The 25066-nt window shown below is 35.8% G+C and overlaps 3 protein-coding genes and 1 long non-coding RNA gene across 4 annotated transcripts; 1 reads left to right on the top strand and 3 right to left on the bottom strand.

Moving 5' to 3' along the window:
• Positions 1 to 216: 216 nt before the first annotated feature.
• LOC112791335 (probable sphingolipid transporter spinster homolog 2) lies at positions 217 to 6029 on the bottom strand. The gene is made up of 16 exons (XM_025834123.3): positions 5453 to 6029; positions 4977 to 5105; positions 4466 to 4567; positions 3872 to 3976; positions 3704 to 3779; positions 3224 to 3298; positions 2863 to 2965; positions 2715 to 2777; positions 2398 to 2479; positions 2166 to 2266; positions 1870 to 1946; positions 1560 to 1673; positions 1364 to 1483; positions 1110 to 1238; positions 927 to 1005; positions 217 to 709 (listed from the first exon to the last, which is right to left on the bottom strand). Exons 1-16 carry the CDS (start codon positions 5617 to 5619, stop codon positions 390 to 392), a joined length of 1842 nt encoding a protein of 613 aa, XP_025689908.1. The 5' UTR covers positions 5620 to 6029; the 3' UTR covers positions 217 to 389.
• Positions 6030 to 7399: 1370 nt separating this feature from the next.
• On the bottom strand, positions 7400 to 15151 carry LOC112791333 (K(+) efflux antiporter 3, chloroplastic). The gene is made up of 21 exons (XM_025834120.3): positions 14996 to 15151; positions 14725 to 14910; positions 14523 to 14630; positions 13919 to 14302; positions 13350 to 13451; positions 13123 to 13203; positions 12798 to 12899; positions 12383 to 12460; positions 12203 to 12271; positions 11935 to 11985; positions 11730 to 11843; positions 11528 to 11629; positions 11274 to 11408; positions 10487 to 10668; positions 10259 to 10394; positions 9757 to 9828; positions 9568 to 9669; positions 8936 to 9097; positions 8489 to 8578; positions 8228 to 8386; positions 7400 to 7858 (listed from the first exon to the last, which is right to left on the bottom strand). Exons 3-21 carry the CDS (start codon positions 14556 to 14558, stop codon positions 7577 to 7579), a joined length of 2439 nt encoding a protein of 812 aa, XP_025689905.1. The 5' UTR covers positions 14559 to 14630; positions 14725 to 14910; positions 14996 to 15151; the 3' UTR covers positions 7400 to 7576.
• Positions 15152 to 15211: 60 nt separating this feature from the next.
• On the bottom strand, positions 15212 to 17549 carry LOC112791334 (peptide methionine sulfoxide reductase B5). The gene is made up of 3 exons (XM_025834121.2): positions 16906 to 17549; positions 15678 to 15834; positions 15212 to 15555 (listed from the first exon to the last, which is right to left on the bottom strand). The coding sequence occupies exons 1-3, from the start codon at positions 17205 to 17207 to the stop codon at positions 15403 to 15405; spliced, it is 612 nt and encodes a 203-aa protein (XP_025689906.1). The 5' UTR covers positions 17208 to 17549; the 3' UTR covers positions 15212 to 15402.
• A 678-nt stretch (positions 17550 to 18227) lies between these two features.
• Positions 18228 to 18775, top strand: LOC140183868 (uncharacterized). The gene is made up of 2 exons (XR_011880316.1): positions 18228 to 18354; positions 18439 to 18775. It is a non-coding gene; the product is annotated as an uncharacterized lncRNA (long non-coding RNA).
• Positions 18776 to 25066: the final 6291 nt, after the last annotated feature.

Here is a 25066-nt window from a genome sequence, read left to right as displayed (position 1 = left end):
TTACACGTGCACTGATAAGTGATGGATGACCACCACCTTGCTTTTGTACATGGCAACTTCATGCTTGTTTCTCATCTCATCAAATATATCATTTTTTATTTTAAAATTATATCTTATCATCTATTTATAGAAAAAGTAATTTTTCTAGTTATTATTTAAGACTCAAATCCAACATTTACCATCTTAACTAAATAGAGTCATTTAACATGGATTGGATGGAGAGAATGCTATTCCTTTATTTCAGCTAATGAAAAGCAAAAACATGCTTACATTAATTATTAAAGAGAAGCAAAAAAATAATAATGCTATATTACTATTTACACTTGCTACAACTATCACTGTGCCAAACAAATTGTGCTTCAATAGGAATGAAGTTAAAGAAAAATTCATCATTGGGGTTTAGGAGGAGGTGGTGTTTCTCCACTTTTCTCTTCAACTGATGGTGTAGGAAGTGGTGTTTCAGGAAGTGGTTTTTCTCCAGTTTTCTCTTCTCCTACTGATGGTGTAGGAAGTGGTGATTCTCCACTCTTCTCTTCAACTGATGGTGTCGGAAGTGGTGTTTCTCCAGTTTTCTCTTCAGGCAATGGCGTCGGCGTGGTGTTTTTCCTTTCATCCATTGATGGCTGAGGCTGAGACTGAGGTTGAGGCTGAAGCTGAGATTGAGGTTCACTATCTTCATTATACCTATCCACACTATGCATAAATATTCCTGCCACAATATCAAAGTTTTTTTTTTGTTATTACACAAATTCGTATTCTTTGCCTACAAGACAAGCTAATGCTCATGTGGCCAACATGCATCCATCATTGATTTGATCATAGAATAATCATACGTATTGCTCTTTTTATAGTAATGATGAGTCAAACAAGTTGGCAATATGAGATGTTTGTAGCAAATCAAGAGAAAGTTGGCAAGATTGACTGACCTACAAACCATATAGCAGCTGCTGGAAAGAATATAGTTGATAGAATCAATGCGGTCGTTCTCCAGTTGTTGATACGATCCTGCATTACAAATATGCAAAGATAAACCACGAGAATAATGTTCATAACTGAAATGGGAAGAAGAAAAAGAAGGAAGAATTGTTGAATGCCGAAAAAAGACTAACCTGGAGAACTCCAACGAGAGGCGAGGAAGGTACATCGCCGAAGATATGTATGGCAACAGTGGACATTGCCATAGATAAGGGCCTCAAGCTTGGTTTGACACAATGGAGACATACATAATTCACAGGACCCTAAATATGTGCAAGAGATCATTGAGAATGTAATAACATCTTAGTTCTCACCATTAATTTAAATGATCAGTCTAAACAGAAAAGCACAAGAGATATTATTTTCCTCACACAGAAATGAAAAATACCTGAGTTGCAAAAACAAGAAGTTCACCAATAGCGAAAAGCGTGAGGAAGCCATACTGGCTTCTGAATAAGAAGGCACCAAAGCAAAATGCTCCACCAACCAATGTTGTCAGCGAGAGAAGCTGCAAACAAAAGTGGAACTCTGGTATGAAGGGCAAGCCACAAACAGGTATGAAGAAGTGCCAGAATCTCACCAACCTTAAATGCATTTGATAGGGAGTTAGTCATGAAATCAAGAGCAAAGCCTCCTGCTAATGTGCCCAATATTCCACATACAACTGTGATTCCTCCAAAGATCATATCTGCATTAGTCTGCCAAGGTAAAATGTCCTTAGTTTAACAATAATCATACCAATAATAGTATGGTTTAAGCTGTGTATTATCTTAAAATAACACAATCTATATCTTATTTATGCAAGTTAAAATTCATAGTAGAATTGTAGAAAGAAGCAACCGTGTCAATAAAATCGTAAACATACATGTGGTCATTAGACAAACGAAGTCTCACCATATGATATATGCTATAACCAGCTTTCGGGCCCCAATATGAGTAAGCACCTATAACAAAGTTGTATGCTATGTAACCTGCAAATATTCAAGTAATAAAACTGAATGAAGAGACAACACAAAACAATATGACTCGTAAACTTAGGGGCAGTATAGTTTGAGATGATGGTGCTAAGGTCATAAGTGAGTAAAGTAAGGTGGTTATATAGCAGCTTCTGACATGAACTTAACAACAATACTAATTAAAGTTAAGGAAATAAGTTGATTCATAAGTAAACCAGTAAGAAGAACAAGTACCTAGAACAGTGACGACAAAAATCTTATCAAGCAAAAGTTCTTTCATATCTTGAAAAAATTGTGAGAACTGATCTGATATTGCGGGGGTTCCAGATTTTGACCTGAAATAAGATAAGAATCAACCAATTGTAATTTGAAATACATAATCAATGGCCACTATAGGAGCCAATTAATCATTAATTTACATTAAAGAAACAACTTTATAAATGGAGAATAAGTGTATTGTTCTCACTTGGAAGGTTCATGTGAGATTTTATCTCCAACCTCTGCACTCGAGGACACCGACTCATCTTTGCTATTTGAAGCCTCCACATCTAACCATCACATGAAGGAAATGGTTTATGGAAAATTGAAGCAAGCCAAGAGAACAGAAACCTAAATTTTTATTGAAAAATAATAGGTGTGTACCACTTCTACTAGGTCTGCTCTGTGGACAGAACATTGTCTTTAATCTTAAGTTAGAGGAATGGTACTATATGAACTGAAATATACTATTAGAAAATGCATTAATGTTATCTCATATAGCACTACTCCAAAACATAATGGTACCTTGAACTCCTGGCACAACTGTGTCAGCGGCCAGCACCTTTGTTGAACCACCCGGAGCCATACCTGTATCAACAAGTAGAGTTCAGAACTTCAGAGATGTTAATTACATTAGAAAATGACATAATATCAATGCAAGACAAACATGCACCTTTCATTTGCAAAGGTTTCAAAGTGAACCCCAATATAGCAAATGGAAGCATTAAAGCAGCCTCCACCCAAAAGGCACAACGCCAACCAAAATGATTTCCAACCTGTTTATAAACAAAGGTAAAATCAAAGAGGGCAAGAAAATACACTGCTACAGAGAAAGGAGTTCATTTGTCATCCAAGTTTTTATTTATCTACAAGCCTAACATTTTACTTCTTTTTACTTTTTATAACGTACTTTTCATTCTCTTTTCAAAATTCAGAAAGAAAATTTTGTTTGCCATCCTAAATATAAAGTCATCTCCCTCATCATCTGTTTCTACTAGTATTTATTACTGGTATCAAAACCAAAGGAAACTTACCAAACCACCATAGACATACCCAATTGCATATCCTGCTGGTATACACATGTAAAATATTGCAAGCCACCTTGTTTTCTGATACACAAAACCAGTATAAGAAAAGATTTCTCCAGAAATAAAATAGTTAACACGGGAACTATCAAGAAGGAGGGTGAAGAAAACATTAGTCAGTTCATTTCAGTTCCATATTAGTATATCTATAAACCATTGAAATGAATTCAGGAAATTAGCCTAACATGCAATTGACAAGATGAAAATAGCATTACATTTACCAGGTATTTATGACCCATTGAATAATGTACATGATACATTTACAGCAGAATTGTTGATGGTCATTCAATTGACTCAAAATCATCCAGAAGTATTGGTTCACAGTTCAATAACTAGAAATATATCAGGATATATGAGCATAATGGACAATGGAGTTATTCCCAGTCTGAGAACATCAGTCATCAGATTAATCCAAGAGAAAAGACAAACCTGAGCAGGTGGGGCACTGTCATCAATGAAAGGTGCTGCAAGACTTATAAATGAAGCTTCACCAACACCAACCAACCTATAGAGAATAACTAAAGCATAAGGGAACAAAAAAGACATCTTACAATTACTACTATTATAAGAACTTAAGACAATAGAAGAAGCACTTACATGCGACAGACTGCAATGGACCAGAAATTAAAAGAAAAACCACATCCTAAGGCAGCAATAGTCCAAATTGACAATCCAACTCCAATAAGTCTAAATGGATTCACACTACAAAATATAATAATTATGTAAGGTTTCATATTTACAAAGTGATAGCACGATTACAAATATCATAATGATATGTGCATGTACATGACTGAAATGGTTAAATTTCACTTTCATGGGGAACAATCATAAGAATTGATAGGCTTTAATGAGTGCAATAGCTTTGTTTATAAATAAAGGACAACTTGGATTTCAATATAGTATATTGAAAAGATTTTTAAAGTTTGGTCAGTTGTTCAGCTTTCAGAATTTTCATTCATAAAAATGAAATTTCTGAAGATATTATTAGGCTAAATAAAGCTGAACAAAATATCCCAACTAAGTAAAAATTAGTTTAAGATGTATAAAATACAAGAACAATGAACAAAAAATATTTAAAGCTTCTGTGCTAAAACTATAATAATGCATATATTATATAAACCAGCATATTAAGCTTTAACAACTATGCAACAATATGGAGAAAACTATTTCCAAAACAATAAAACAAATTACCTTTTTGCTAGAGATGCAAATATTGGAGAGGCTACGAGTAGTCCTACCATAAAAGTTGATGATAAAACTCCATCCTCGAAATTGCTCAAGTTGAAATCCCCTCTATACATGCAAGGTTCGACATTAGAAAATTAAGTCCTGAAATTTTGGTACTTCATATTGAACAAATTGCATTACTAAAGGTAATGGCTTGGAAAAAAAAAAAAGGTTTTGCACCATGATCTCAATTCCTGTCTCACTTTTATCTTAGTAACTAAACTTAATCTTGCAATAGTGATTTTTGCCTATTTCAATCGAAAAAATAAGCCAATTTCTTTTCAGTTATTCAAGGTCAACCATATAGAGGCAACCAACGCAATATGAATCCTTGACGAAATCCTCTATTCTCGCCTTGAAACAGGAGGAGGGCATGAAACATTCATAAATTGGGTTTTCTTAGTCATGCATTAAAAAACATATCCTTTGAAGACACACTCTTAGAAATAAAAGAGCTAAGAGAAGCATATCATACTGTATTCCAGTTCCAGAAGAGCAGGTACCATTGGTGCAAGTTCCTCTGCTTCCATTAACACCATTGCTTGCTATTGCTCCTCGATCCAAATAGTTTATCAAACTCATAACACAAAACATAGCAAGTAACCTGCAGAATAGAACAGTGCAAAATATATTCAGAATTTCCAAGTGCACAAAAACCCATTGGATTGTCAAGTTTCAACTTAATCTACATCCACAATTGATCAAATAAGATGTACTTCCAAGCACACAACGTATTATGCTAAACCAAAAAACAAAAATAATAAAAAAAATTATTCCCACGAAAATTAAATAAAAGACTCAGACTTGCTACCCGTCCTCCAAATCCAACACATACCCAAATTCAAAATTGCAAAAAGAACCCAACTTTTGCCCCAGAAGCACACTTTTCTTTTTCAGCTCAGATCTATGAAGCAAAAGCAAGTGAGAGGGTTGAAAAGAAAAAAAAATTACATCTTTGGTGTCAACCATGAAGTTGAAGGAATGGTGGTCGAATTTGTTGACATGTCTGTTTCCACGGAAGGCCTTGTCTCCGTTTTGGCCTCAGCAGTGTTAGAAGAAGAAGAAGAAGAAGAAGGTGGAGGTTCAGCCTTTGCTTCATGTTCATGTGACGCCATCATATTATTATCAGATTTAATAATACATACTTTTGACAGTGACCCTCTTTTTTTTTTTGTTAAAAATAGACAAAAATAATTAAAAATTTGAAAGAAAGAGGCCTTGTTTCTCTGAGCTCTGTTCTTCTTCTTCTTCTTTAATTCCTTCACTTTCTGGTTTCATCAAACAATGTGATTGGGATGAACTGATTCAATGATTATGCTGCTTTTTGAATTTTGGGCTTGTGTATTTATTAACAGAATTTGCTGATAAATAGGAATTTGAAGAAATCCTTTTATTTATTGTTTTATTTATTTATTTTTTTAATATAGTTCGTTAGGATTAGTTATTTGTTTATTTATGTCCTTGTTACTCAGCTGATTATGCTCTCTGTTTTTGCTTCTTCCAATCAGTGTAGATTTTATTGGGTGACAACTAAATTTATCTGTTTCTTATGCTTTTCTAATTCCTTATCTTACGCATCATCACTTTTTCTGTTTTTCAATCTGACTTATTTTCACTCTTTCTCAATTCAATCTTCTTACTACTTAGTACCACATTTTTCTTCCCAACACTATCTCCTATCTTTTGGATTTATCTATCTATTATATATTCTAAGATCACGTATTAATGTTATTATGAATAAATTTTTTAATTGTTTTTCTTTTAATAAATATAGTAAATGCATTAAAAACTTAAATTGCACATATTTTTCATAAAAAAATTAATTAATAATTTTTAATATGTATTCTTAAATGAAATTTGCTAAACTTACAGTATTTTTTAGCTTACGATGAAGATCTTGTGACTTGTGAGTTTTTGTGCCGAAAAAAAAAAAAACTCGTGCTTTGGAATTTGGAGTTTATACTGTGGCTTGTTATTTTAATATTTCTCTATAGATTTATTTTTCACGAGAGATTTTAATTGTGAGAAAACAGAATCTGTCGCTGTTTGAGCTTGTTATTCTTCTTATGTAAAGAAATTCAGGTGTAGTTCTTCTATTTGAAGAAAGAAAAAGTTCGAATTATTGACAATAATGGCGATGTCATATGATGGTAAGATTAGAATTGTAACTTAACTAGTAATGTCATGAACGGGTCCCATGAAATTGACACTAAACATAATAATGTTCTTATAATAATTTAATAATTAATTAATAATATAATAATTAGATTACAATGACAATAATTAAAGAAGAAGTTGACGTGGATTGAAGATAACGATTGAACTTTGAAGTGATGTCAAAGTAAAGATGTAATTATAGGGTCAAAATCATAGTTTTACTTTTACTTCAAATGTTTATTCTCTGAACATTTTACTTGATCTTATTAAGCATAATTTTTTTTCTATTAATCAGATATGTTAGACTCTACTTTATCAACCAATGACCATGATTTAAAATTAACATGTTTAAGTGAATTTCTTGTTTAACATACTGGACGAATTTCAAGTAAAATCTCCCATGGCAATTTACTTTTGAGAAAAACATAGTTAAATGAAAAATTAATTCTCCATTGGCGACTTTGACAAAACCAATTAAAACATAAAATGCACACCTGTGGGTCTTAAGCATTTTTATCTCTTCTTTTTTTCTTATTTTTTTTAAAACATATCTAGTTTTAATGCATGGTAAACATAAAAATATGTTGCGCTAAACTCGGTATCTATATACATAGATTACTAGGTGGCCAATAACATACAAGACTGTGTACCTTAGTGAAGGAGAGGGATATAATTTGCATGGTGTTATGTTACTATATTATATACACTTTGCTCTTACCAAAGAATTAAATTGAGCATCTCTTTTGGAATAATGTTCTAAAAGCTTTGTTGAAATGATAAGTTTCCTATACATAAATTGTTAGCTCTGCAGTAAAATTATAAAAATGACAACTTGCTGAAATATTTCAGTAAGTTATATGGTTAGAGCCTTAAAGGAGCAAAATTAATGGGAAGGGAAGGTCACCTAACATAACATTGTTAGGGTTCCTCCATGGCATTGTGGGAAGGGATTGATGATGTGTCCACCATTGCATCTTTTGAACCAACCATTGAGATTTGATCTTCAGTGCCTTGTTTCCCATTTAGAGCACCATTTCCTTGTGAATTCACAGCTTGTCTTAGCTCATAATCTTGTTCTTCAGCAACCACTTCATCTTGAATTGTACCCAATGAAGCTTGATCTTTCAGGTGCATTTCTGATGGTTCATGTTCCGGTGAAGCTGTTGGTACGCGTGCCTCCATCAAGTCAGAAACTCTCACCTTACAATGTACACACCAGTTTGTTATAGCACAATATAACAGATTCATACTAGATATTAAAATAAGGAAGATCATATTTACACAAGGAGAATGGTGAATGGAGCGAAAGTCACATGAAATATAGTATCACAGAAAACTTCAATTTCCTTGAAAGTTGATCAAGAAATGAAAATTTTCATGTCATGAGCTACCTAATCAAAGACATGCAACAATTTATGAATCCTCCCACCACTTGCTTTGCCCAAACATTTAAAAGAAACATCAGAACAATCTAAGGCTGTGTCACAACACCGTAACCATGAAGCTGATCACCGAGCATTTATTGAATCTTATGTAGCTACAATTAATGTTTCGTTGATTTTGAAGTACCTGTAGCGGTTTCATAATATCTAGGTCTCGATCGGATAAACCAACTGCTTCTTGAGCTTGTAGCTCCATGGAATCCCTAATAAGCTGGCTTAGGAATACTACATCATCAGACATCACACCAAGGCCTTTTAGAAGCTTGGAACCCAGCTGTAAGCTAGTCTGCAAGAATGAATTCGATTTAGCTGCAGTTTCCACTAAATTACTAACCAGTAGCCATTAAAAGCTCCAACCATAAGGAGAAGATAGAAATTTTGTCAGTACCTCTGCATTTTCCATAATGGCATCTGTTGCACCAGCTTTCTTCAAATCTAAATGATGCTTGAGATCTTGAGCTCTTGCATATATTGGAATCTGAGGAATTTCATCATACAGTAAGGAATTACCAATTATACAAAAGTGAGATGAGAACAAAATATTGGGGTCTATCATAAGATAGTGTGTGTAACAGAGAGGGTATGCTGTATGCAAGAGATTTCCAATTAGACATAAAGTGATCTTATCTATTCTTCATAATCATAAGATAAATACTGGGGTTCATCACCACTCTTTGTAAACAAAATAAAACAAAGGTATTCAATTCATAGCTTCTGCTTGCTACAGAAACTCATGAATATCTTTCTCTTATGCATATGCATGCTTTGCCGCATAACACAGTGAGATACGAGACTGGGCTTGCAGTGGGGTTAGGAATGGAAAGTATATTATTACCGCGGGAAAAGACAATCGCAACCTTTGAACAGCTTCAATTGTCCTCTTCTTGCCAGTGTACATAATCATGATAGCTTTAGGAGAAGAGATACCAGCAGATTGAAGAACAGCTGGACGTGATCCGTCTCCATAAAGAATAGGAAAACCAAGTTTCTGAGCTTCCTGCTCAATGGTTGACGATAGAAGAACAAATTAAACAAATGGTGGATAAGAGAGATTCCAATATGAAGCGTAAGAAAAAGCAAGAATGCTTTCATTCTCTCAATAGAACAAAAGAAAAGAAAAGAAAATGTTAAAATCATAGAGATTCTAAATGATTAATCAGCCATTGATTGGAATTGCATTACTCTGATTCTCTTTTAAAAGACAACTGCCACTGGGTGCAGATATAAACTGAAAAATTTTACATATAGAGAAACTTGTTATTATGTTACATGCCTCAAGTAAGAAGTAAGAAGGAATTTCCCAGGCCAAAATGCAATTCCCCATGGCCAAACCAAAAATATCCAAAACACCAGAAATCTACTAAAATTTTAAAACAGCTCCTCAGAAAAAGGAGAAGGAAAAAAAAAAAGAAAAAACATGCATATACTGGTAGACAATGCCATGCCCAGTTCTTAAAATACACTGACCTTTACTACTGTCGGGTTAAGATCAAAAACCACATAAGGCCATCCTACTGAAACACTGTCTACTCCTGAAGCAAATGGACTGCCCAGGAAATTCGCAAGGACCTTTATATCAGGAGCAAAGGGAGAGAGTTTAGATATGAGCAATATCAATATAAATGACAGGTTGTTGCAATATATTGATTGACCTACCTGACCCATTTGTCCAAATCCAAGGATAACAACAGGTTCACTGACATTGTAGTTAACCTTCTCAGAAGCTTTCTGCAAGTAACTTAGTACTCAGCCAGTGTACAGTAGAACTTGATATGAAATCAAATGACATAAAACTTCCACTTATATATCTTTAAGAAAGTTATAATTTATTATTTATATCTCAAAATCTCTTATATAGTGTCCTTTTATAATGTCGTTGATGCATGAAATCATCAGAGCATAAAATTTTTATGAAAAGGACCTGGTCCACATTATTAGGCTTCTAAGACAATACGTGAATTTTCTTCAACATATTTTCTTATGGAAGATATATAATTTTGTTTCTTTAGTAAAAGAAAACACAATATCTTATAATTCTTATATGTTACATTTTATTTTAAAAGCATTTGTAATCCACAACTTAACAATCCTTACATGCATGCATATTGTGGATGTGCACATAACTACAAAAATTATAAATCTTATGAGAAAGGCATACATTCTCAGTATTAGATTTTTCTTCAATAAAACTAGCAGCCCTTCTTCCAGCCTCATTCAGAAATGGGGTTAATGCCATTGACAATACAACAACAATTATGAGCAGCTTGTTAAGCTCAAGCGGAAGCACCCCAAGCCTGCTTGCAAGAAGCCATACATTTTATTATTAAAGACGAACTTATTTTCTCACTCAAATAGAACCATTGCAATAGGTTAAATAATCAGTTACCTATTTGCTAAAGAGAAAACTACAAATCCAAATTCACCTCCTTGGGAGAGCAACAACCCTATTCTCACACTTTCTTGTAAAGTAAGTCCGACACGAGGACCAATCGCCGTTATGATCAGTGTCTTGATAGTAATTAAACCTGCCAACAGTGAAAGTACATTTGGCCACTCTCGAAAAAGGAGCTGCAACAAAAGAAAAACCATGATAAATATACATGGAAAAACAGACTTCCATTTGTAATTTCACAGGGGAACATTTAATAATACAAAGTTATAAAGAATATAAGCGCCTAAATTCATAAATCTAACAAAACCATAATTAATTATATATCATAATTTCATGGATCTAGTTGTATGTAAACAGTTAAACTACTAAGATTATAGATTAGGGTGTGTGGGTGTGATAATAAATGTGTATCCTCTCTTAGAGAAACCCTAGGGAATTACTCAGGTATATCAAGAGCAAACTTTCATTATGTTGTGGTTCATTAGAATGTAAAATCATAGGTGATGAAATTTTTGTCTAATGAATAGAGGAGTTAAAAAAATCCAGTTTAACCAAACTGAACTGAAACTAAACAAAACCATTTTAAATAAACCAGTTTTTTAAACAAAAAAAAAGGATGTTTTATAGAAACAAAATTTATTAAAATCCACAATAATATAAGTTCGATGAACCAGATAACTAAAGCTTTCATGCATGCCTAGATACGAAAGTCCACGTAACAAATACTCCTTTCTAAACTACAAAAAAATTATGGCACGTGTAGCACAAATAATTATAGAACCTGCATGTCAATTGAAGTTCCCGTAGTTACGAAAAATAACCCAAGAAGCAAGCCTCTAAATGGTCTTATATCTGCTTCAATCTGGGTTCTGAAATTTGTCTCAGCTAAGATTGCTCCAGCCAAAAATGCTCCAAGCTGCATTATGACATTGCATACAATTATCAAGCAGATATCAAAATTTTATGGCTCTCCATATCACACAATGAAGTGAATCAACTGAAAAGTAAGATGCTATAAATTGTAAAGTAGCGGACCGTATCACTGAAGCCCAAATTCTGTGTGCCTAGTGAAATCCCAGCAACGGTCAGCAAGCAAAGAGCAACAAAAGCCTCTGAGCTCCTTGAATCGGCAACAACCTGAATTAACCAACAGTTTAGGATAAGAGCGCATAAAAAAATAGTCTGGGCACAATTTTTATTTTGGATAAGATGCCTTAAGTATATCTTCCATACAGACCTCGAAAACTCTTCTGAGAATGTACTTTGCCCCAAGAGAAAGCAGACCCAATCCACCTAATGCCTTTAAACTTTCTTGAGCAAGCATGGGCCAAAGACTTTCCTCAGACATATTCTTGAATTTAGAAAAAAAAAAAAACAAAGCATAGTATGAACAACCCAACCTATGCATAACAGATAGATTTTGTTTACAGTGTACACCTCACCTGGGTCTCTAGTATTGGAAGAATGACTAAAAGAGGAACAACAGCTAAGTCCTGGAGATATCAAGCAGAAAAGAAGACAAGGTTAGTTACATCAGAACTTTTCTTTACTGATACATTCTTGTCGATCTTCTATGGTCTATCAGCAGATATAACAGGATAGCTAATATACATCAAATATTTCTTATGACCACATTATTTTTGGATATCAATAACTTCATATTTGGAAGATGAAGACAGTGCAAGTCAAACAAAGTGTAAAGACAAGAACCTGCAAAAGAAGTATTCCCAGAGTTGCCGAACCAAATCTTGTGGGAAGCTCACCTTTCTCAGCAAGGAGCTACATAAACACATATATATATTTGATAAGCTACATTATCCATAATGAGAGTTACAAACAACACACATTTTGTCAAAACAATGTGGTGAAATTAATCAAAATCACAAATACCTGAAGAACAAAAGCAGATGATGATAAAGAAAGAGCAGCACCAATCACTACAGCTTCATCAATGCTTCTGATGTTCACCTATGGATATGATCTCCACTATAAATTAATAAAATAAAATGACAGGCTACTCTAGTAACTCAATTCTACATTATTCTTTGCTAACAAAAAAATCCTAATGCTTAAGCAGTCAGGTATAGGTTCATAAAATGGTTTTTAAACTGAATCTCTCCCATAATATGCATCCTTGAGGATTGATGAATGGACAAAGCACAGATTCACTTAACATTGTGCCAAAACTATAACTTAGAATAAAGGATAAGGTAAAATTGACGCCCACAATTGCATTATTTACAAAATTATGATAACTGAAGTAAATAAGCAGAAAAAGATAAATAGTTATAGACAGAATTCTCACTAGATCAGGCCTTGAGTGGAAAAGGAATTCCAAAATTTTCGTTCCAACAGCTCCATTTGGTGGAAGTTCAAAAGCAGTAAATGCTAAAGTACATAGTACAACCTTCAAAAGTGTGTAAATAATTAGAATAAGTAAAAGAAGGCCAAAACATAATTTCATAAATGTTAAGAAAAAATAACACTTTCTTTACAAACAATTGTAAATAATGCATAAGTAAACAAATAAATAAATAGCAAAAGGCATCATGCTTGTTTCAGTTATAATTTTAAAAATAAAGATTAAGATATTTTCTTTTGATTCCCATTTGGATCATAGACAATCATACCTGAGCCAATCCCATCCCAAAGGCATATTTTGCAAGAGCTTTAAGACGTGCAAGTGAAAGCTCTAAACCCATCTCAAATAGCTGAAACAAAACTAGCATATGTCAGACTGATAACATGCTAAATTATAGTGCATATTTCAGAGTTCAAAAGAATTGCAAAATGATAGCAATAGCGACGACAACAAAAAGAGTAGCAGGAACGGCACCTTTGCTGAGATTTATCTTACCAAGAAAAGAATCCCCCATTCAGACAAAATTTTAACATCTGTAAGGTTTCTAATTAAACCAAACTGATTGAGTACCACCCCAGCAAAGAAGAAACCAAGTATCTGCAAATGACAATCATTGAATTTCTTTCAATTATGAATACAGGACAGTCAAATGGATAAAAATAATTCCACACTTATATGCATGTGAATTTATACAAGCATCTTTAAAAATTTTAAATAGCTTTAGAATAACTTATTTTCCTTATTCAAAATAAATCTAAACAAGTGTCTGAATTACATCCATCAGTTTCAAATTTAACTATTCTACAAATTAGAAAATTTCAAGGCATAGAATGTTAATCACAACTTCATATTACATTAAAGCTCACTTCAAATGACAATTGATATAATATGATACTGATAGCTGATGAGAATCATATTGATACATGAACAGAATGTCATCTGATAACCACCAACACAGAGGAGGGTTATGTGATAATGACTTTGCTTATTGAGATATGAAGTTAATCATAATTTTGAAGAGCACAATATATTACCGAAAAGATAAAATATCAAGTATTTCTTACAGGACTGGTTTTAACTGATTTGAGTGTGGGTACAATTAAGACAGTCACAGCCAAGAAAGTAAGAGTATCCAATCCTAAATCGTTGATGACTTCAACAGCACCAGCAACATCATATGCTACATTTGTCTGCAGTCTTTGCCAACGCGATGGACTATACTTAAATGAATAGAATCCTTTACTTCCGGAAAACAATGGTACAGAGAGAGGCTTGCTGTTAAAGAAACCTTCTGAGAAAGAACTCCTGTTAACTATCCCATGACTAGCACAGCGTGGTTGCGGCGTGACTTGCTTGCTGACTGAATAAAACATGAACACAGAACTTCTACATATGCGTGAAAGACCATGAGAACATCCTGGACTCTTCTGCTTAGTAAGGTCATATCCCTGCAAGAAAACTCTTTAAATCAGATTATACAATAAGATGACACTTCCAGCTTAGCATAATGTATAGTTTGTTTTTCGAGTAAAACAGTGAAATCAACAGAGCAATTGAAGAAACACTATATAGTGATTCCCTCAATGCAAGTTTAAACATGTTGAATTGCCATTTCTCTTCTTGATTTCCAAAAAGCACAATCCAAGTGAAGAAATGTAAGAACGTTACCTTAAAGCTTTGGCAATAAGCTAGAGATTCCAACATAGCGGTGGTTGGTTACGAAGAAGCAAAAGAACACAACTTGGAGAAGCGCATTTGCGTTATTTGTTTGATATTCTGGTCACAGACACCCAGATAGAAGTTGAGAGGAAAACAACATAAAATGAAATAAAAAATAAAAAAAAATAGAGGTGGATAAGTGAGCACGTACACGTAAGAAAGGGGAAAGTAATTTGGATTTTGGATTAAAGTGCGAGTGAGAATGCGTGTGTGTGCAGCGCAACAGATGACCACCACAACTAATATTCAACTGCCGTCCCATTCGTGGTTCACAATAAATGCTCAGATTTTTCTCAGCCCACATACTCAATCTCCAGCCTCCACGTGGCAAATGTTCCTATTTGTTAAAAAAGTAATTTTAATAATCTTTATAATTTTTGGACCACAATAACATTTTGTCTCGCATCAATAAAAATAATTACCTTTTACATTAATCGCGTAAATAGTCATCTTAAAAATACGGATGTGATTGCTCGACTGTGTGTAAAACGAACAGTGAAAGATAGGATGTAATTGGTATTTTGTCTTCTTTCTTTTTGCTAGAAGACTAACGAGATGCATGTTCCTTCATTTGTCACTGATGGATAGCAATTCCATACACACAATTCATACAGCACAATATTACAACATTCTTAGTCTTAGCATCAGAACTTTCTTATATTGAACATAAACTCAGGATCCATACTACAATCACATAATAGCAATACAAGAATCCAGTACCATTACAGCATGGGAAACACAGGTTACCACTCCATTATCCGTCTTCATTTCAGTGACATAATTATTCCAGCATATCCATAATTCCACATAGTAGAGTTCATTACAAAGACTAAGAATTAGCAGGCACAAACTTCAGTGAAATGCTGTTGACACAATGGCGTTCGTCGGTGGGTGTTGGAAATCCTTCGCCTTTAAAGACGTGACCTAGATGTCCTCCACAAGCAGCGCATGTTATTTCAATCCTCCTTCCATCAGGATCCGGCTGGTGACACAATACATTTTTATCAACTTTTGATTATAACTCACATTGCCGATGGAGTTTTAATAGTAACATCTAGTACAAAGTGGTGCAGACAAGTCAACATAAGAACAAAGTAAACTCACAGTGCGGTTTATGGCTCCAGGAAGGCCCTCAAAGAAAGCTGGCCAGCCGCAACCAGAATTGAATTTTGTAGTGGATTTGTAGAGAGGAGTCCCGCAACCTGCGCAGTTGTACACTCCCTCGCCAAAGAACTTGTCATATTCTCCTGTTCCAGGATACCTGGAAAATGCAAACAATATTTTCTTGTCAGCACGAAAGCAAATCCCCATCTTGAGTATTCTAAGATATCATAATTAATTGTTCATTCTGGTTTATTATGAACTGAACCTTCTATGAATCATTTCTTTACCCATCTGTTTTTCTCAGTATCTGTTATCAGAATTCAAAAATATTTGTATAGGACACACTACGTCTTTTAGGATGATCATTAACATATTAAGGAATACTTCGACTAGCTGCTGTGATCAAACAACCTAATCAGCATACTTTTGTCTTGAGAATAGTTTAATTTCAATGTATCCCTTAATTAGGCAATAATACCCAAATAATCCCCATCTTCTTCATGAGCTGCTTCTGCTTTAAGATTATTCAAGTTTTTCATACTGATAATAAAGGCTATAATGCTCCGTATATGCAATGAAGCAATAAGTAAGAGAGTTAATAGGTGACTGTTAATTTTATTTAAAAAAATACAGAAAAAAAATCCATTGCTGGATAAACGAAGAAAAGATAAAATTGACAACAATTTTGATGAATTTATGCAAAGAAATCAACACCAGTTGGCATGGTTAGATATCAATTATCATACACCTCCTGTTATTAACTCAAGTAAAAGCATTTAGTCTAAATTTCAGGTTAAATCGTGAAAGAACAAGAACAGACTTATTTGTCACCATCAGTTAAGGCACACTTACATCCTCCATATATAAAACACAGAACTAACTGAAAATCTGGCATCAAGTTCTGAAGATAAAAGATTTTTTTACTCAATTGTGTTTACCGTAGTACACGGGTCATAACAACATAGCATTGAGAAAAAAAATAAAAAAAAAACATTTCCTGACTCCTATTGTCACAGCTCAAAATGAAGAACATTCATCATTACTACTCAAGTCACCAAAAAAAAAAAAAAATCATCATTACTACTCCAAAACCGTCCATTAAATTTGAAACTTCTATATCTACCAACTCAGGTAAAAATTCTAACATAAACTAAGCTTTTTAACACAAATTTTCATACAGACAAAACATCAAACACAGCGAAGTGGGTAGAGAGAAAGAAAGTCATACTCGGTGCCCTTTTGCCTGAGGATCCGAAACTGTTCAGGGGAGAGAATGGCGCGCCACTCTTCTTCGGATTTCTGGACCGACCCAGGCGCATGTGAAGCCATGGCAACAACCCCACCACGCAAACGGCGCCTCTGTTGCTGGTGAAATGAAACGGCAGGAGTAACGGTTTTGGATGGGAGAAGTCTGAAGAGAGAGGTGGGAGGAGAATGAAGGAGGTGGGAGATAATTGGTTTGGTGTTGGAAGAAGAAAGAGAGAGAGGTGTGGTTCTAAGAATATTGTTGAAGCTCATGATCTTGTTCATTCATGTGTCTCCTAAACAACCACGGACCTCCAGTCCTCCATGGAGAATACTTGCAATTGTAATGAAATTCAATGGCCCTACCCACACTCTAGAGAATTCATTTTTTTAATTTTTTTGTTTTCATTTTTTTTTTGGTTTCCCACGGTATCCCCCAACCCGACAGGTCAAGGACTAATCCGTCGCGGTACTGAGCTCCATTTAAGGGTTTACCGCTGGCCAATGGGTTGCTGCATACACAAGGCGGGATTCGAACCTCCGACACTTGCTTAAGCGGACTAGTGAGCTAACCACTAGACCAACCCAACTTGGTTTTTTGTTTTCATTTTTATTCTTTTCCATTATATGGTAGTTAACTGAATAGCCCACTAATACATAGAAACAAAAAAATGTATATTTACTTGAGTATCGGGTTGATGCCATAAAGTTTATTTTATGGTGATGGGGCCTAAGCCCAAGAGAACAAAAACAAGTATATTACTCAATGCTTCTGGGGCAAGGTGATCCTATTAGCATCATCACTTACTAACCGAAAAAGTTCAAAAGTGAAGAATCTAAGAAGCAAAAGTCTTCCTTATACTTAATGCTAGTTTGAGCTAACCAATGGATACATTTATTTGTTTCTCTTCTCATGTGATTGAAGGAGATGTTCCATGATCTTTTAATCAAATTTAGGATTTCTCTTAGAACTTGACTATGACAAGTGATTATTTTAGTGTGGTTTTTTAACATCTCATAAATCTCCATTACATCAACTTTAACAATCACTCTTTGCATTTCCAAGTCAGCAGTCATTCTCAGACCATGTAGAATCCCTTGAAGCTCCGCTTGAACTGCATTGGACATTCCCAAATTCGCACGAAAGCCTCCAATTCATTCTCCCTCACTCGATTTCAATAGTCCACCGCAAACCACTTTGCTTGTCCATTCCTGTGAAGTGTTATCGATGTTAAGTTTGACCCACCTTTGTTGTGGTGGTTTCCATGATGAGTTTCTTTTGATTGGCTCTTTATTTTCGTTGAAGAGACTGCATTTTATAAATGCTTTTTTATATTCTATAGTTCTATTATTTATGAACGAAACTTGATTCGCAGGTTTGGCACCTTTATCATGGACTTCCTGATTCCGCCACTTCTAGAGCCAATAGCAGGTAATCATGAATAAATCTAACCATTTGAATTGCTGGTTATTCCCTAGTTCATTGCATATTTAAAGACTAACCATGTCTCAATAGGCATAGTGAAAAAGGGAGCTATCACACTCGGGTGTATGATTTTGGCCCAAAGTCTGGATGTGCTTGGACAGTCACGCAATACATGGTCTTTAGCTCCTCAATCAAACCCATCATGTCATGGGTAACAACTTGAGTCCATAATGCTCCCTGTTCCGTAAATAACCTCCAAACAATCTTCATCAAGAAGGCCTCGTTCTTCTCTTGTAGCTTACGGAACTCTAATTCACCTTGTTGTTTTGGTTTGCACAACGTACTCCACCCAATCTTATGTACTCTCTTTTGCGAATTGTTGTCTCTCTAAACAAAGCTTCTGATTGCCTTCTCTACTTCATTACAAATTCCTTTGGGTAGCTTGGCATGTTGCATATCATAATAAGCTATAGGGTTTAACACCGTTTTTGCAAGTGTAACTCTCCCTGCAAGGGATAAGCATTGGCTTTTCTAACCTTTTAATTTTTCTTGCACTCGCTGCAACACATGCTTAAATTTTTCCTTGCCTCTTTTCTCGTTGGTAATCAGAGAACCTAAATATTTGCCCAAACTCTGATTATGTTGAAACTGGCAGACTCTTTTTATTGTCTCTCTATCTTCTTCCTTTACATTATTGGAGAAAACAATGGCTATCTTCTGGGTATTAACTTTCAACCCCGATACTTCACAAAATTTCTTTATGACTTCCATTACTAGCTGGATTTACTCCACACTCGCTTCTGAGAATACTAATAAGTCATCCGCAAATAAGAGGTGTGAGATGGCTAGTCCCTTTCTTCCCACTGTGATAGGTTTCCACAAATTTTTCTCAACATACTCCTCAATAATCTGGGATAATTTATCCATCACAATCACAAAAAGATAGGGTGATGCCGGGTCCCCTTGCCTTAACCCCCACGATGGGGTAAAAATTTTCGATTTTCCTCCATTCCAGAGTAACTTATAAGAGACCGAAGTAATACAATTCATAATTAATTCTCTTAGTTTATTGGTTACTCCAAATTCAGCAAGACATTCATTAAGGAAGGACACCTCACTCTATCGTAAGCTTTTTCAAAATCAAATTTGATTGCCATGAATCCTTTCCTCCCTTTCATTTTTCGCATAATATGCATTATCTCTTTTGCAATTAGAATATTATCATGTATTTTTCTCTCTGGTACGAAACTCGACTGCTGTGGAGCAATTCTGTCTTTAAGACTTAGCTTGATTCTATCCATCACTATCTTAGATAGCCCTTTATAGGTTACGTTGCAGAGGGATATAGGCCTAAATTGAGTGATAAACTCAGGGGTAGACTGTTTGGGAATAAGGGTGATAAGAGTGTTATTCATCTCCTTTATACAGCTTGGTTCACTCCAACATATATCAATCATGGAGTACACATTGGGACAAACACAATTCCAATTATCTTTATAAAAACTCGCTGGAAACCCATCCTCTCCTAGTGCTTTAAGCGATCCAATTTGAAAAAAAGCATTCTTTATTTCTTTTCTATTTGGGGGCAAATCTATGATGCTTCTAATCTCTTCAGTAATAGGAAGATAAGAATGAGAGATATTCAAGGAGTATGGGCATACCTCATTTTCTTTATACAACCTTTTGAATAAGTTTATGGCATGTAGCGTTATCACCTCTTCGTCTTCCATCCACTTACCATTGTCATCTTGCAATTTCAAAATTTTGTTCTTCCTTCTTCGTATGATGGTTTTGGTGTGGTAATACTTTGTGTTTCGATCTCCTTCTACCACCCATCTTTCTCTTGACTTTTGCATCCACATAAGTACTTCTCTTTCCAAAATGCTCTCTAATTCCTGTTGAAGTTGTTTCTCCAATCTTTCTAGAAAGGGGTTGTGTCTATAGGCCTTCGCTTTCTGAATGCCCCCTATCCAATTGATAGGTATACGCTTTTGCCTCCCAATATGTCCAAAGACATCTCTATTCTACTCCTTCAGCCCCTTGGTTAGATACCGCAGTGTTGTATTCAAAGGCTCGTCTTTCTTTCAATTACTCTCGACGCACTCTTTGAACTCCGGGTGTAGGTTCCACATGACTTCGAAACGGAAAGGCCTTTCTCTTCTCTGAACTATATGAGGTTCAAAGGTGATTAGTAAAGAATGGTAATCCAAATTGGTTCTCGTGAGGACATCAACTCTAGCCTCTTCATATCTGGTCCTCCATATCGCATTGGCTAGAGCTCTATCTAGACGTTTAAACACTCTATCCATCCCTTTCCATTGAGGGCCTCTCCAGGTAAACTTGCTCACTACAAACCCAAGGTCTATCAGTCCACAAGCATTGATCCACTCTTTGAACTTTATACAAGCTCTGGCATCTGTCCTCCCTCCTTCTTTCTTTTCAGACATGCGAGCACTGTCGTTAAAGTCTCCCACCACAAGCCATTCTTTGTCGACTGTCGCTGCAACCTCAATCATCTCCTCTCTAAAACTTCTTCGAAGTATCTTTTGGGGGATTGCATACACCGCGGTGAGGAGCCAGTTGACCTGATTATTGCACCAAACTTCTAAGTGGACAAACTGGATTTTTGATAGAATAATTCTAACAGTTAAATTAGGATCCTTCCAGAGAATTCAGATGCCGCCACTGAATCCAATGGCATTCTCAATATGGAAGAATTCAAAACCAAGCCTTCTAATGACATTCAACGCTTGATCACCGCTACACCTAGTTTCTTGAAGAATAACAAAATCCGGCTTATAAACTCTACAAAATTCCTTTAGAGAGCGGGTGAAAGCCTAACTCACTGCTCCCCTGCAGTTCCAAGAAAAAACTATCATAAGGAAAGTTAGACGGAGACAGACCCAGAACTACTACTCCATCATCATCCTATCCCCTTTTAGGGATGTACTCTCTACTCCTTTCGTAATTACAAGGTGGCTCTCCAATCCCACACCGTAAACTTTCATATATCTTCCTTCGATTATTGCCTCATCTGTCTCTAATGCCTGTATGCGCTTCTCTTCCTCAAATATTAATGATGCTTCTAGCATAATATCTGAGCCTATAGAATGTGGGTCTGGTGGTTCTGGATCCATAGCCACGGCTTGGTCTTCCTCCATGAGGGCAGTTTCTGGGACAACTGTATCTTCCCTCGTGCTCTGTGGAGAGTCTGGTTGACTTGGGGTTTGTTGAGAACTATTAGTGATACTATTGTGATTTAAGGGTTTTGGATTTTTGGATTTCGGACTTTGAGGTTTCTTTTGTTGGGATGGTGTAAAGGTCATGTGTTGCGTTTTGGGTGGGTCACTTCTAGGTTCATTTTGGATCTTGGGGGTATTCTGGTTAGTGGCTAAAGGGTTTTCTAAGCTTTTTGGGCTTGTGGGTTCTTTGATGATTGGGTTGCGGTGCTGTTACGGCCCAGAAAGTTGCTGGATAGAGTCACATTAATAGGCTTGTTAGGAATTGCTTGGGGATTTCTCACTGGATCCTTCTAATTTGTCTTTACTAGGGTGGCCATCTCTGTCTTCTTATGATTGTCATAATCAACATTTGCTCCTTCTGCAGATAAAACTGCAAACCTCGTACCAGCCACGATCTCCATATTCTTTTTCCCACTCTTTCCATTCACGCCTTTCCCCCCACTACTCCCTGCAGCGTCACCTTTTTTTTGTCCCTTTGCCTCTTGGTTGTCGTTGTGCGATCATCCACGGTCCAAAAGGATCTTGTGGATTCTCTTTCCCCGATTTACCCTCCTTATTTCTGCTAATGACCTCTTTGCCCTTTTGGACACTTCGCTGTTCTTCTTCTCCTCCTCTCCCCTGACCGTCCAAGCCTGTTGCCGCCGCTTCAACCCCTTTCTCATTTTCCACTATCATCTTTGATGGGCACTTATCTTTTTCATGGCCGACTCTGCCACACTGAAAACATATGTCATATAACCCTTCATATTCCACTAGGTATCTTACTCTATTAATAGAGTATTGAGAAATAAGAGGTTCTGTAAGATCCAACTCTACACACAGCTGTGCAAACTGCAAACTTTGCTCTGCATTTATCAGCTGTGTTAGAGTCTACCTTGAGTGTTCTTCCTACAACATTACCAATCCTTTCCAACCTATCTTTCTCATAGTACTCAATTGCTAGTCCGGGGAGTCTCACCCAAGTTGCCACCATATCAATAGTTACCTCGATAGGGTTGAAATCTGGCTTCCAGAATCAGATTGAGAGATAATTATCAAATATTCTCCATGGTCCTTCTGTTAGAGCATAATCAAAATCCTCTTGGGAGTAGAACTTCACAATGAAAAAATCATTGCCAAGGTCTATCACCTCTATACTTCCTTGTTTTCCCTACATGCTTTCTAGCCTTCTAGTAAGAACTGGTAGAGAAATCTTCCTTCCCATCAGCTTTAGGATTAAAGTATCCCACCAAGAATGTCTGAGATTCTTCATAGCTGCCTCATTTATCTCAAAGTTGAAAATAACATTGATTTTTTCCACTTTAATCTCTGGTAGTTACTTTTCTCTTGTTGTTGTTCCTCTCTGTTACCTCCTCTATCCTCCTCCATCTCTTATGATTCTGAAGAACTATCATCCTCCTCTATTGCCACTGAAGAACGTCATCCCTTCACCATTTCACTGAAAGTTCTTTTGGAGACTCCTTCAGTCACAGTTCCTCCATTTTCTCCCATCATCCAATCTTCCTCTCTTGCCTTGATAGATGCATTTTCTGAGAAGCTTTGCCCTTCTTCTGTTTTTTTACCTTCTTAGTTATTCCCATGTGGTCCTCTCTCGATTCCCTTTGTGGTTCATGAGAACGAGAATGTCCTCCACGGACATAGCCACCTTTTATGATGGTGGTTTCAATCATAACAAGAATGATGTACTCCTAGGCAAAACAATGTACTCTCCCATCTCCAAAGAAACTGTCTAGCAAACTAAGCTCCTTTTTTTACCAATGCCTCGATGCCATAAAGTTTTAAAGTAATTTCTAAAAGAGAAAGTTTACCAAACAACTAGAATATCAGCCCATTTCTGTCAATTATGTTGGGTCGCAACAAAAAAAGTCCAGTAGCACAAAAAAGACCTCCAAATTTAATTCTAAAATTTAAATAACCACACCTCTCTCCTTCTTCTAGCACTTCTACGTGTGTCATTTTCGTCTTTCTCCCACCACAGCACTCTCCATCGCAATTCACAGCATCACCGACTGCCATCTTCCCTCCATCACAACACGCAGCGCCTCCCGCCATCGCAGCTCCCCCGCTCGTGACGTACAACATCTTTAACCATCGCGGCTCCCTCCTTGCATTGCATATTTCCATCAAACGCCACAGCTCCCTCCGTCCCGACGTATCACGGCTCCCTCCCTCACGTCGCGACGCTCGGCAGATCACCGCGGCTCCTTCCTCGTGTCGCACATCCCTGCCGATTCACAGTGCCACTACAACCACAATGCCCTCCATCCCGACATACTGTGGCTCTCTTCTTCGCGTCGCGCATCCTGCAGATTCGCAGTGCCGCCAACTACCGCAATGTCTGTCGTAATGCGTTTCTTTTTTTTAGTTTTTTCTTTAACTATTTTTTCAAATGTTTCTTTTACATAATCTTAGAGGTTTCTTTTCATGATTTTTTATGTAAATTATTGAATGTTTCTTTCCTAATTTTTCGAATGTTTTTCTTTGGGGTGTGCTCATGTTTTTTTTTCTTTAACTATTATTGGAATGTTTCTTTTTTATTAATAAAAGTTTCTTTTATATGGTGTTACATTTTTTTAGTAAATAGATAGTTTTTTTTGTACGTGGGATGTTGGATTTTTTTTCTATGTTTCGATATGTTTTTTTCCTGAGAAAAACGACACGCGTTTTTAGTTTATTTTTTTATAAATTTAAAATTTTTAATATTTTTAAATACACTCATTTCTCTTATATTTTTTATTTTATTTAATTATAGTATTTTTTATAAATTTTGTAAGTTATTAATTTAATTGTATAATTTATTTTTGTAACAATTTAATATTGATACATTTTTAATTATAATTATGTTAGTTAAGTAAAAGAATTGTCAATGAGTTATATAGGGGTGGCAATGGGTAGAGTAGGGTAGGGTTTGAAGCCAACCCTAATCCTATTTGCGGGTTGAGATTTTTATATAAATTCAATCTTATCTTACTTGTGGGTTGAGAATATCCCAACCCTAACCCTACTCGTTCTCAACCCGCGGGTACCTGACCCTATCCGCTAGTTACAAAAAAGATGCAAAATTATTATATAACTTCATGATAATTTAAAATAGAAATGACTTTTATGTAAAAAAATATTAAATTATCAATTAATGATCTTCTACATTTAGTGAGAGGTCTTTGGTTCAACATCCACTTGAAACATATTTTTAATAAATATAAAATATACATATATAGGATGCGGATTGGTCGGGTAGGGTCGAGGCTTAACCCGCACCCTATCCAACCCGCACGAGAACCCAACCCACACCCTACCCTACCCGCTGCGGATCGGGTTGACAACCCTACCCGATCGGGTGGGGTCGGGTTGGATACCCGCAGGTAAGGTACATGTTGCCACCCTTAGAGTTATAGCTCAAATGGCATACTCTTCTCATACTCAATTAAGAGGTCGGATTCGAGTCTCCTATCTTTGGTAAAAATAAAGCTAAGTAA

This window comes from Arachis hypogaea, chromosome 3, assembly GCF_003086295.3.
Source record: "Arachis hypogaea cultivar Tifrunner chromosome 3, arahy.Tifrunner.gnm2.J5K5, whole genome shotgun sequence".
In the NCBI taxonomy this organism is placed as follows: domain Eukaryota; kingdom Viridiplantae; phylum Streptophyta; class Magnoliopsida; order Fabales; family Fabaceae; genus Arachis; species Arachis hypogaea.
The sequence above is the reverse complement of the archived record's forward strand: the minus strand, read 5'-3'. Positions and strand labels throughout refer to the sequence as shown.